The sequence below is a fragment of the Lepisosteus oculatus genome, chromosome 27, assembly GCF_040954835.1.
Source record: "Lepisosteus oculatus isolate fLepOcu1 chromosome 27, fLepOcu1.hap2, whole genome shotgun sequence".
Lineage (NCBI taxonomy): Eukaryota > Metazoa > Chordata > Actinopteri > Semionotiformes > Lepisosteidae > Lepisosteus > Lepisosteus oculatus.
In genome coordinates, this window is record NC_090722.1 from 2,004,597 (window position 1) to 2,018,146 (window position 13,550).

Genomic DNA, 13,550 nt, shown 5'->3' on the forward strand with positions numbered 1-13,550 from the left:
CAGGGTTTTTCAGGCATTTTTATTGCAGCACAGAGAAAACCCAAGACGGGCATTAATGCCTCATTCCACTCGGAACCCTTCATGCAGCCCAGTCATGCCTGTCACTTTCCACTCAGGACCAGACCACACAGGCTGCTCAGACCTGGCACCTCTGGACTCGGCCATCTTTGCACACAACCCAGAGGATCCCTCGGTCATAGGACACATGCCTGGCCACACCAGCTGCCCTTAGAGCCCACCAGCTCCTGCCAAAGGGGTTACAGGCATCAACACCAAGCCTGCAGGAAAAGGAACAGGGTTAGAGCAGCCCAGAATTAGGACAGTCATTCATTCAACCATGTGCATTAAACCCTCCCCCAGCTCACCTCTTGAAGACCACTCCATTCCTGTTCACCCCATACACACTGCCATCTGAGCCCACCTCCACCAGGGACAGGGAGCCCTGAATGGGGTACCACCTGTCAGAGCCTTTGCAGGAATCCCCACTCACATCCAGCTTGACGAAGATCTGGTCCAGCCTGTTCACTCCCCAGCAGCCAAAAGGTCCACAGGAATAGTACTTGAGGGAGCCCACAACAGGAATCCAGGGGATGTTGCCCTGGCCAGCATACTGCACAACAGGCCCACTGTTCAGGCAGAAGATGGAATTGGCAGCATTGACACCAACCACGAACTTGTCTCCACCAGCATCAATCTGGATGAGGGAGCCTGCAGAGGAGAGCAAGAAATACAGCTGATCTCAGCAGGGGGCAGTGCAAAGCTCATTCCTCAGTATTGGTCATGAACACTTGAGGAATGAAAGAGGTTCTGGCTGAAAGCAGCCACTAGCCATGGATAAACTTGAAAGCCATCATTTCTAACCCATATAGATCAGCTGCAGCCTCACCTGGCTGTACTTGGATCCACCTTCCCCGAAGCCATTTGAACACAAGGCTGGCGAGACTCACACTCCAGAGCCCTGCTGGCCCCACACTCACATGTTTCCCCTTCATGGCCAGAGAGACCCAGCTGTTGCCCTGGTAGCTGACCAGGTTGTCTGCATTGTCGACTCCACACACCCTTCCAGCACCAGCATCTATCTGCTTCAGACTGCCAGGCACAGCCCGACACTGCAGGGCTTCAGCCACAGATACTGGGAAGGAGAGGACACCACTGGGTCAATGATCACTTAAAAGCAGCCTGAGCTGAGGGCAACATAGGATCATGAGCATCCGACACTGAGGGACTAAGTCAGTATACGAGGACAGAAGAAACAAGCCAATAGGGCATTAATGAATCAGCAACAACCACAAGTGAACAGAGCTCCATACACAGAGAATCAAAGGTTTGCAGAACTTCAAGAGCACACAAACATCCATGTCATGGATTTAACACTCAGGCAGCATCTATACTCAAGATCAAATACCTATACTGAAATCCTTAAATACTAGCAGCATGCAGTTAATCCTCCCATCTGCCTTTATGCTGCTCCTTTTAGTCAAAGTAAGAAACCCAAACCTTACCTAGAAAAAATCCTACAAGCAAACACAACACACAGCCTCTCCCTTCCATGTTGATGAGTGATCACACAAACCTCATGTATGGTATAAACCCCCAAAGTGGCCTTTATATACTCAAGGCTGCTGGGCGTCCACTCCTACACACACCTGTCTAACCAGGTGTTAAATTGTGAACCATAACGAGCTGCTGATTGAATCACTCAAGTATCAATTACAGAAGACATCATTAATTATATTCTTTCCATAGACCTTATCCTCAGGGTTTAGGAATCACGGCGACAAGAACTGAAATTGAAGCCCAGTGCTTCAGATAGTCATGAGCTGGATTAGTACTAATACCAGCAGTGACATCCTCCAGTAGTGCAGGTCAGGGGTGGTCTAAATTAGATAACGAGACAAATAGTTTCATTGCAAAGATGAATGTTTGGTTACTCTTGCTCTTTGTCATGAGATATTTTTTTTCATTTCAGATTTGATCTCCCAGATTAAAGATTACATTTTTCTGAGCACTTAGAGGAAAATATCTGGGCCCTAGACTGAAATATTCCAAGTCCAGTCTTGTTTTCTCAGTTAATGTCATGTGGGAGAGGATTAGTGATAATTAAAATCTATGAAAGCACAAGTTCCTGCATTCAGAATGGGGAATTAATGATACTGTAGCTCTTAAAGCACTTAATTCACGAGTGACCATTTGGACAGCACAGTGGTGTGGATTAAGGACTGCAGCCTCACAGTTCCTGGGGTTGATGTCCAACTGAATTTCCTGCTGTGTGGAGCTTGCATGTCTTCCATGTGGATTTTCTCTATGGGATGTAATGGAAAGTTACTGAAAAAAAGTGTTTTATCCTAAATATGTCTGTTTACGGGCAGAGCTGTGTTGTAAAAGCAGCTGGATTCTTAGAACAAAGTGTGATTGTACCCAGCGAGTCAAGGCCATGGGATGTTCTAAGAATATGTTGATCTCCGTCCCAGCAAAAAGGCGATGGGTAACTGCACGTAGCTGTCTTCTCTGTCCTTAGCCTAAGACCTATAAGGACTGGAAAATGACTGTCTCGCCTGTCTTTGTTTTACCAACCTACCATAATGAAGTAAACAAGTTGAGGTGTTGCATCAGCTAAGTGTATAAAATAAGGGACCTTTTCCTATTTTACTTTGAAAATCAGCTCTCACTTGCTGCACAGACTGGTGGTTGCTGTTTTTCCCTATTGCGCAATATGAATAAATGCATTACTGAGTGAATGAGAACACCTCTTCTGGCTCGTCTTTGATAAAATTCCAAGACAGGGACTAGTTTGCTGCCAATTTAGAAAGGCATCCTGGCTTTTCAAAATAGTTTACAGGTATGTAAAAGGTTATGTACATGATTAAAAAATTGCAGCTTAACACAGACAACACAGCAACAGTGTAACGAATGATACAATAATAATAATACTATACATACAGTACAATCAGTACAGTGAGAAGTGCACTACGAAGAGTTACTCACAGTCCAGAACACACAAAGAACAGAACAGTACAAAAATTGCACAATATAAATATGAATATAAATGTATTGCACAGGTCCCTGGCATATATTGCCCAAAAACAGTTTTAAACGGGAAAAAGAAAAAGAACAGCTGGATCAGTTTACTGTTCAGTCCAGAAACAGGTCCCTGTCAATGTTGCCTCTGCCCAGACACACAGTGGATGCGTTGTACAGTCTTATGGCAGAAGGCAAGAATGACCTCCTGTAGCGCTCCCTGTCGCACCGTGGTTCGATCAGTCTATTGCTGAACGCGCTCTTCAATCTCACAAGCATGTCATAGAGGGGATGGGAGACGTTGTCCATGATGGCATCTACCACTGCGTAGAAAATGGCACTCGCCACCACCAACTGATAGAACATATGTAGCATCTTACTACATACATTGAAGGACCTGAGCCTCCTCAAGAAGTAAAGTCGGCTCTGAACCTTCTTGTAGATGGCCTCGATGTTCTTAGACCATTCCATCGTCAATGTGCACTCCCAGGTACTTGTACGAGTCCACCATCTCCGCCACTCCCATGGATATAGACAGGAGTATGTTTGACGCTTTTCCTCCTGAAATCTACCAGCAGTTCCTTCATCTTTGTTACATTCAATTGCAGGTGGTTCTCCCCACACCACTCCACAAAGCTGCTGACCTCTTCCTCTGCACTCTTCCTCCTGCCCATTCTTGATACATCCCACTGTAGCGGCAAGGCTTATTAAAATACAGGAATTAAGTTTGCTGCTCCCTTGCCAGTCCCTCTCTCCTTCATCTCAGTGGTGCTGGATACAGAGAAGCCATTCCAGTTGGTTCACATTTAAGGTGTTTTTCTACCCGATAGAGTGTCCTGATAAGGAACAACTCCCAAAGCTGAGATTCTCCAGCAACCCTAATAAATGGCCATCTCTTGCGCCTTACTGTCTGGGAGAGTCTTATTCAAAGTTGTTTACAACCCTAAGGTCAGAGTGCATTGTTACCCATCCTCAGCCAATCAGGAACTGGTAGGGCAGGTTAACCCCACGTGGGTCTCGAATGCCCACAAAACTTTCAGCCAACGAACGACCGTAGTTCCTCCAGGTAAAACAGGCAGCACAGGGCTTCCTTGGGGCGCCTCCTGGACATTCTCAAACTCAGCTCCTTCTGGACATCCTCAGACTTAGGTCGGACCACCACGTAACGGCCAGTGTGTCCGAGAGTCAGAACCAGCACTGCCTGGCACCGAGCCAGAGAACGCCGATTGGACACAGCAACAAGCCTGCAGCTGTTTGTGTCCGCGGGAGATCTGAATCCACACAGATTGGATGAGTATTCAACATTCTGCATTACAGCTCGAGAATTCAATTGTTACCTCAACCTGAGATTATATCAATTTAATTCCTATGAGTGATGTACTTGCTTTTGAGTATCTAGTGTAGAAGTTGTAATCCAAGTTCATTTACGAAACGGTCTAAATGAATGATATACTGAACGTATGTCCCTCTTGGTTTGTAACTCTTCATGACTGAATATATACCTTTTGTATTCTGCTAACCCTCACAATAAGATCTGTTATGTTTATATGCACATTTTATGTATTAATAAATGTATTGTGGTGTATTAGTATCCGTGTGTGCGTTGCTGAGTATCCCTCTGGGTCGGTCTTATAATAGCCATCAAAGAATCATTTTGTGACTTAATGCTACAATTAATAATTGTCCCAGTAAATGCACAAAACCCCTACATTTATTGGTGTCTCATGAGAGGATGCCTACCCCACAATTGCACAATTGCAGCACATCTGAGAACATCTGCAGGTGGCATGACTCTGAGTTGTATTTAAAGTCCAAAGTATAGAGGGTGAAGCGGAACGGAGAAAGAACTGTCTCTGAGGAGCCCCTGTGTTACTTACTACCTGTTCAGACACACAGTTCTGAAGTCTCACAGACTGTGGTCTGCCTGTCAGATAGTCAGTGATCCACAAGATCATGGAGGCACCGACTTGTATCTCCTCCAGCTTCCTCCTTAGAAGTAAGGGCTGGATAGTATTGAAGGCACTGGAATCAAAAAACATAATCCTTACAGTGCTGCCAGCCTTGTCCAGGTGTGAGTAGGCCCTTAGCAGCATGTAGATGATTGCAACCTCCACACCAAAACTGGGCTGGTAGGCGAACTGTAGGGTGTCCAGTGATAAACTATCTAGAGATCTCAGGTGGGATAAGACCAGCCTCTCTAGTGCCTTCATGACATGAGAAGTCAGCTCTACTGGTCTGTAGTCATTGAGGACAGAGGAGCACCCTTTCTTTGGTACCGGGACCAGGCATGATGTCTTCCAGAGCACAAGGAATCTCTCCAAGCGCAGTCTCAGGCTGAACAGGCGCTGGAGCACTCCACTCAGCTGATCCGCACAAGCCCTCAAAACTCTGGGACAGACGTCATCTGGACCTGTGGCCTTACCCTGGTGAAGCCTCTTCAGCTCCCTGTTCACCTGGTCAGCCGTGATGGTCAGCCTGGCCTGGGGGATGGTGCTCATAGCGCTGTAGGTGCTGCAGGTGTTAATGGCGGAGGTGTTGGAGAGTGGCAGCTGTGGGGGATGGGGGGGTGAGTAGCTGTCGGGGGTTGTAGCTGTAGGCGGCCATGATTGTGGGGGATGGAGGAGGTGTTGGGCAGTCGCAGCTGTGAAGGCTTTGGGAGCGTGTGGCTGTGAGGGGATGGGTGTTGAGCCACAGAGGACCCTAAATCAAACCTGTTAAAAACTGGTTCAACTTGTTGGGCATCTCCAGGTTCCCCTCCGTTGCACCCCCAGCCTGTTTGAAGCCAGTGATCTCTCACATGCTCCTCCATACGTCCCTCACCCTATTCCTTTACAGCTTGTCCTCTACCTTCCTCCTGTAGGCGTCCTTGTTCTCTCTAAACTTCTGCTTTAGTTCCCTCTGTACACCTCTTCCTTATCCCCCCTCCTAAAGGCTCTCTTCTTATCATTCAGAAGAGCCTTCAGGTCGCTGGTGATCCAGGGTTTGTTATTGGAAAAGCAGTGTACGTCTTTGGTGGGGATGGTGTTGTGTACGCAGAAGTTAATGTAGTCAGTGACACAGTCCATCATGTTGTCTATGTCGTCCCCATGTGGGTCGCACAGCACATCCCAGTTGGTAGCCTCCAGACCACCACATAGATCCTCCATAGCCTCCTAAGACCATCTCCTCACAGTCCTAATGCCCGAGGTTGGCGCTGGACAATAGGCGTGTATAGTGGTGTAAGCAAGACAAGGTTGTAATCTGATCTGCCAAGGGGGGGAAGGGCTGTGGAACTATATGCATCCTTACCGTTGGCATAAAATAAGTCCAGTGTTTTCTTTTCTCTGGTCGGGCACTTAACAAACTGGTGGAAAGTAGGCAATGTGATGGAAATAGAGACATGGTTTAAGTCCCCTGAAATAGCTATAAAAGCACTAGGGTGCTTTGTTTGTAGCCTCTGCGTTTGCTGTTGGTGGAATGTAAACAACAACAAAGATGGTGCATGTAAACTCCTGCGGCAGATAGTATGGACGCAGTCCTATGGCAACCAGTTCAATGTCCGGGTTACAGAAGCGCTCCTTAACATGAATATGTCCAGGATTACACCATCTGTTGTTGACAAGCAGAGCGAGCCCCCTCCTTTCCTCTTACCGCTCACGGCGTTTCTGTCCGCCCGCACCGGCTGAAAGCCGCCGATGGTAACATTTGAGCCAAGTCTCGGTGAAACACATGATACTGTATTCTCTATATATATATATGCAGGACTCTAGAGTGGAGAAAACACTGAGCAGAATCGCAAGGCAAAAAACGAAAACCAGGAGGCAGGTGAGTAAGTCGGTACACAGGGTGGCGAACAGGAGGCAACAATCCAAATCACTAGGCAAAAGAGTAAACGAAAGACAGACTAGGAATTCGAAAACCTGAGACAAACCAGAAGTTTTCAAACCGCGCACTAGGGAGCTCTAGGAGAATCCGCAATAGTGAGCGGGGAAGTGAGGGAAAAAGGAGAACTAAAATAGAGACGGAAGAGAAGTTGATTGGCGTTACTTGCGGCGTGAGCTTGTCTTACCGGGTGTGTGCGTGGGAATGCGAGAAGGGAGAGCGGCACGAGTGGAATGCGTAACACAAGTTCGTCCATCTTGTTCACTAAGGACCTCGCATTTCCCATGATGATCGAAGGAAGATAGGGTTTAAATCTCCTTCTCTTTGCCTTTCGCGTCACACCAGCCCTACAGCCTCGGCTTCTCCTCCTCAGCTTCTCTGGAACTGATGGCTTCTCTCCAGTGAGTAGAGCCGGACGTGTTAGCGCTATCAGCTGGTTCCGCGTGTAGACAATGCCTTTGTAGCTATCGGCACTGCAACCCAATAGAAACAGAGGTCCGAATATCAGAAAAAACAAGAAAACGTATCTCAGCTTTCCTAGCATCCATCATGTTGTGATCGCAAATCTAGTTGCCAGCAAGGGTATGAAGAAAAAACACTAACACACTACCATTAACTAACTGAAAGAAACAAAAAGACAACAAAAAGACACAGAGCTGCTGTAGCAGGCTGCCACTAACACAGCGCCATCTTCTTAGATGCGTTGTTGTAGCTGCTTGTTGCCCTGTTTAAGGTAGAAGGTCACCCCTGTCTTAAGCAAGACATTCCACTGATTCTCTCAACGTTGATCTGCCAGTCCAGATTGAAAAGAGATGAGCACGTGGGGTTCAATCTGGAGCTCATACAGGACTGTGCCACAGTCATGGGATTCACAGTCTGTCTTGGATCTCCATTAACTCACTTGTGAGTTTCGGTTCAGTGCTGCAGGGGTTCAGGCAAAGACCTTCAAGCTTGTGGTGGTGGAACATCTGTTCCAGTGTGGGCTGCCCACGAAAGACCTGCTTTGATATGATTGGAGACATAAGACTTCAAATCAGCTTTCTAGATGAAGTGAAAAACAACTGAGCCGCCCTGCAGTGAATGGAACCTTTCTGAGCTGCTGTACATATCAGAAAGCACTCTGGATCCTTCTGGATTCTCTCAGAGGTTGACAGCTCAGGGGATTCATTTTGTGTTGAATGTGGAGTTAGTCTTCTCCACAGCCTTCCCATAATGACCTGATTCTATACCAGATTTAAAATCACAGCTATTGATTTCACATGGGGTCATAAACTGCATATCATTTATTTTAATGATGGTGCTTGTTTTACAATAAAACTGAAAAAAAAAAACAATTAACAAAACATCTGATTCAGCATAATCAAGTCCAATATAATAAAGTTTATAAAGTGTCAACATCATTAGAGATGAGGCAAGAAAATTTCAAATAGGATCCTGAACAGTGCTCCCAGGAGAAACAAATACAACTCAACTCTTTATTGCCATATGTAACTTATACTCATTTTTCTAAAACTGATATACTGGCAGGATGTAACACTGAGTTTTTGTCAGAGTTCCATCTCTGTTTACATCATGCTGAGTCTTGAGGAAGAGCTGCTAACAGTGTCCTGTTGTTCCTTGTCCCACTGTAGCTGCAGCCCAGAGCTCCCTGCAGTGCAGAGCACCTGACTCGTGTGCTTGTGGAGGATGTGCTGCTACTGCCTCTGCAGGATCCCAGGGGCCCTGAGCTCCAGGTAGGACTGCTAGACTCAGCCGCTAGTGTTTGGTACAGGCGGCAGACGGTGTCTTAAGAATACCTGCTCGTGCATTGTGGAACCTGTGAAAATTCACAATGGCTGTACATTCTTTTGCAGAGCACAATCCCTGACACATGTGCTGTACCCTTTTCTTAAAAATGACTCATTTCCAAGGTTTTGAAAAGGAGACATTAATTTGGAAAACAATGGCAGAGTATTTAATATTTAGATGATTAATTAAAGATTTGCCATTTGTGTACAATCACACACCCAATTCCTAGTCTCTACTTCGTCCTCTTCATCTGCTGCATCTGGTCAAGCTGCTTGGACCAAGGCTGCACTCACAGGGTTGTGTGTTTTTTCAGTCTGTGTCCAGGAGGCCCTGAAGGAGTATGTCCTCATGAGCTTTGTGGCATCCCTTCACAACCCCAGCAATCAGGATCAGTCAGAGCTGCAGTGATCTGGCCTCACTGTGGTGCCATGTGTCTGTGCTCTGTATTCTGCTGCGCCTGGGAATGTGTGAAGTACTCCTGAGGTGTGTGGAAGGTGTGAGGGTGTTTGTGTGTCTCAGCGTGTGCAGACTGGTCCTCTGCAAACTGGATGTGCTGTTATTCCTGTCCTCAGGTGAAGTATCTGGAGTCGCAGGTCCTGATTGAAATGGGGCAGAAGGGCTACCTGGGGCTGGGGGCCACAGTCTTAGCTCTGGAGTACATAGTAAAGAACTGTGCCCTTGCAGATGACACCACCCAGGTATGGAGCTGCAGTTTACGGTTCTTTGTCAGTAATGTTCCTGAATGAACATGAAATAAAACCTTGGACTTCCTGTTGAGCAGCGCCCTGAGAACTGTCAGTCCATCCCAAGTGTTTGGCTTTCCCTCTTCTTGCACAGCATGAGCATGTCCCTGCTCCACACCCAGTGGGATAATGTGTGTGTTTCTGTGTGTTCAGGCCGAGCAGAGTGTGAGCAGCAGCACTGTGAGGCAGAGCTTTGAGGCTGTGCTGGCCTGCTGGTGTGCCGATGAGAGTGTGACTGAAGTAAGTGCCTCTGTCTACAGTCTCTGCCACCTGAGACTGGAAACCTCTTCCAGCTCGATTCTCAGGCAGACTGTTGTCAAGCTTGTCTATTATCTCTTCCTGTATCCTTTCATCCTCTTTCACTGTGTTTCTTTAGAAAGTGGTGCTGCTTTGGTCGTACCTGCTGAAGTTCCTCACCTGGAGGAGTTATGAGCTTGGTTAGTATTGGGGATCAGATGGAGTGTCACAGTCCAGTCCAGAGCAAATTTGCTCCTTGGTTCTGGGACTAATGATAGCCTCCCCTATGTGTCTGCAGCTCCTCTCTAACACACAGAGCACAGTGGCAGATGAGGTGTGGGCCTGTAGGCTCACTCAGGACACAGTCAGAGTGCTCTGAGGAGAAGGCGAGTCTGACAAAAGGCTGAGCTACATGAGAATCTGGGACTTTTACTCACTAAAAGTCTTATTCCTCACCTAGTGTTGTGACATAGTGACATAGCAGGTTTGTCTGTAATTTGCTGTGTATTAGATGTAGTAAGGTGTGTGGCTGTTCAGGCTAGATTCATTCATGTGAGCTGTGAGCTGTGTTTCCATGAGCAGTGTTTGATTGTCCAGTAGAGGAGAGAGCCCATTCAGTGTGAAATGTGCGTTCTGCGCTCTACTTCAGTGTGTTGTCTCCAGAGTGTGTTGTCTCCAGAGCTAACATGTCCTCTCAGTGCAGCTGTACAGAGCAGCCTCCTGAGCTCAGTGCTCACTGTCCTCTTCTCCGGTGTCACAGCCCTTCCTGTACCAGTGTGTCAGTGCAGCTGCCCAGAACATCTCTCAAAAGGAGACTGTGAGAGATGCGCTTCAGGACAGTCTACAGGAAGTTCATTTTGAGAATCCTGCAGAGAGAGAGGTGAGGTGATCTGTTCCCACTCCTCACACAGACTCAGGGCTTCTACTGCTTCTACAGCCATGAAAACTGTAATTCTCTGAGCGTTTTCTTTCTACACAACTGATGGACAGACAAGGTGTATCTTTGAAAATCTTCCCATCTGACCTCATACATGGAGTATGAGGACAGATGGGCAGATTTTCAAAGTACTTTTCCCAAGAGAAGCATGTTCTACAGTCTTCAGAAAGTCACTGAAAGCTGAGATATGTTATTCTAGAAACTGACAACATATGAATGGAAAGTAAACATTATACCATCGATCTCTGGTATTCCTTTAAAGGGGAACTGTAACACATTTTTATATTTAGAGCTTAGAAACTATCAGCATTGATGAGTGTATTTTAAACCACAATAAAAGTCAGATGTAAGCTGTTACCAGTAGAATCGAATATTGTAATGCTCTGTTTAGTGGGCTTCCCAAGAAAACAATACATTCCTTACAACTTGTTCAAAATGCAGCAGCACGGATCCCAACAAAAACAAGAAAGAGAACACATATCACTCCTGTTTTGAAAGATCCTCACTGGTCACCTGTATTTTCTAGGATAGATTTTAAAGTTCTTTTACTTGTTTTTAAAGCTCTAAATGGCCTAGCACCTATGTACCTTACTGAATGTCTGTCATTATATGTTCCTATACAGTACGTGACCTGAGATCTGCAAATACTGGCCTTCTGCAGATACCACATGTGAAATACAGAAAGAGTGGAGAGGCTGCTTTTTGTTTTTATGTTTCTAAATTATTAAACTCACTACCACTTTTTATCTGGTAGTCAAGCTCGGTACATTGTTTTAAAAAACATTTGAAAACATCTTTTTAATTTAGCTTTTAGTTAAAATGGTTCTCTGTTCTTTCTATTTATCTTTCTTTTTTATTTATCTTTTATTGTTCTTATTCTATTACGACCTTCCTAATTTCTATTTCTTTTTCAAGCATAAATTGACATTGATGTTGCTTTACTGTATTACTGTGTTTTCCTTTACAACTAAAAGTATATCTCTTAATTTAAGATTTTATTTGTACGCTTGGTTTGTAAAGCACTTTGAGATGCTCTCTGTATGAAAGGTGCTCTATAAATAAAGTTTATTATTATTATTAGAAGCACAGTTTAAAAATGTACATAGATTACTGGAGGAATGCAGGAAACTAGATGATGAAAGAGCTAGGTAGAGAAGGAAAAAAACAGAGGACTTCTGCTTTATAAGGCTGAAGCTGAAATTCAAGTACTCAAAATTACACAAGGCAAATGAAAAGTTAGGACATGGAAATGTTAGGAATGTTTATAAAAGGCTTAGACGCAGGGATAGTAAGCTTCCGACACTTGAGCAAAATGTTGTGGAATGTGAGCAGGCAGTCATTCTGAATGAACTGCAGAAAAGTGAGTTAGAGAAGGAAAAGGCACAACTAGAGAAGAGTACTGATGAATGGCAGGAACAGTTGCAAAAGATTAGATATACAGTACAAAAAAAGGAATCACAGAAGGTTGCGTATTACAAAAGGAAATGTGATTCTGAAGCAGATTTAGCACATGGGGAGAGGGACCTGAATGAGCAGGTGCAGTTCTGGCAGGGAGAATATGAAGGCTTGAAAACAGAGACAGACAGGAGAGTGAGTCACAATATTAGCACGTGTGAAAAAGGAAAGTATAGTGATGCTGTAAGAGAGGCTTATATGGATTTAGTAGCAAACATGGGCATTCGTGCACGAAAGGTCTAAGATAGTCAGAATAGTTTTGGATAAATTGGTAGGTATTCAGGTCAACAGATTGCCAGGGGAAAGTTTTTGTAAATATCTTGTGTTAGAAGAGAGACAAGTTTCTAAAACATCTAAAAGAAAAACTGTTGCAAGAAAGTAATTGAAGCCTTGCCACAGATGGGACCACTTAATATGGCCATAAATATGGAACTGCAGGGACTTCTTTCCAGGAGGGTAGCAGGATGCATTTGGGACTCAGAGAGCAGAGAGGTGGTGCAAGATGTTGTTAACAGTGGAAGCAGGGATTCGGATGCAACGCTTTCTGAGAAGGAAATTGTCTACAAAATTACAAATCTAATTGGCGACAGGGCAAGTACAGAAAAAAACATTAATGAAATCCTGGCACGGTACAGAACTGATATCTTGCCTGAAACTGTATATGGATTTGATGAACTCAGTGAGACAGACAAGGCTAGGATCAGACTTATCAATGAGTTGTTCTCTGAATTGCATTTAATTGATGCCTTGGCACATGAGGCAAATGTTACACTTTCTGTCTGGGATGATTGTTGGTGGCGAAAAGGTGGGCAGTGTTAGTTTAGACTGGATGCCTAGAAGGGTTGGAGAGAGTGGTACAGTTAGATTGATTAGATCAGTGTGCAAAGCCATCCATGAATGAGGGTGTGAGAAAAGTGGCAAATCTGTACAGTTTAGATCTTTTTTGTTGAGCCAGGGAAAATCTGATCATGTCCCTCTGATTACTGAATTAATGCAATGTTCCACAATGCAGCTAGAGTTTATTTTTTGCAAGCTGAATTGCTGGAATTCATGCATGATATACTGTAGGTGATGAAAACAAATTAATAGAAGCACTGTTTAAGGTTTTGAGTGTAGCTCAGTTGCAGGATGCAGAGCACTGGGAATTATTTGTAAGGTTGTGACAGAGCAGTTGTGGAGAGCTCTTGAAGCACGTTTTAGAAATGAATGCGAGATACAGGGAGCTAGTGTGTAAGCTGAAGGAATGGCAGGCTGATAGCAGTATGTTAGTCAGAGGTGAGGTACGCTTGTTTACCAACATGGAGGCAAATTCCGGACCTGTTCTGCAGAAGCTCACAGAATAGAGGAGCCCTGAATTATAGGATATGACTAGGCAGGCAGAGGAATTGATCCTTCCTAGTTTTGTAAAGGTGTGTTGTAGGATGGTAGCAGATCATTTGGAATATGGCAGGTACTGTATGATAAGGTTTCAGAGGAGATGTATAAAATGTTTGAATCAGCACCAAGACACA

General features: G+C 45.0%; 2 protein-coding genes across 2 annotated transcripts in view; both read right to left on the reverse strand.

Moving 5' to 3' along the window:
• Positions 1-1,591, reverse strand: LOC138225307 (fish-egg lectin-like). The gene is made up of 4 exons (XM_069185113.1): positions 1,503-1,591; positions 887-1,132; positions 366-708; positions 1-278 (listed from the first exon to the last, which is right to left on the reverse strand). Exons 1-4 carry the CDS (start codon positions 1,549-1,551, stop codon positions 137-139), a joined length of 780 nt encoding a protein of 259 aa, XP_069041214.1. The 5' UTR covers positions 1,552-1,591; the 3' UTR covers positions 1-136.
• Positions 1,592-1,666: 75 nt separating this feature from the next.
• Positions 1,667-13,550, reverse strand: part of LOC138225310 (maestro heat-like repeat-containing protein family member 1) — a 37,202-nt gene continuing 25,318 nt past the window's right edge. The window contains exon 7 of the mRNA XM_069185116.1: positions 1,667-1,877. Coding sequence (XP_069041217.1) covers positions 1,832-1,877 — 46 coding nt within the window. The 3' untranslated portion in view covers positions 1,667-1,831. The remainder of the gene's footprint in view (positions 1,878-13,550) is intronic.

Coding starts and splice junctions, on each gene's coding strand:
- LOC138225307 (XM_069185113.1), bottom strand. CDS start 1,551: ATGGAAGGGAGAGGCTGTGTGTTGTGTTTGCTTGTAGGATTTTTTCTA. Junction 1,133..1,502: donor GCTTGTAGGATTTTTTCTAG/GTAAGGTTTGGG, acceptor TCTCCTTCCCAG/TATCTGTGGCTGAAGCCCTG. Junction 709..886: donor GTGGATCCAAGTACAGCCAG/GTGAGGCTGCAG, acceptor TCTCCTCTGCAG/GCTCCCTCATCCAGATTGAT.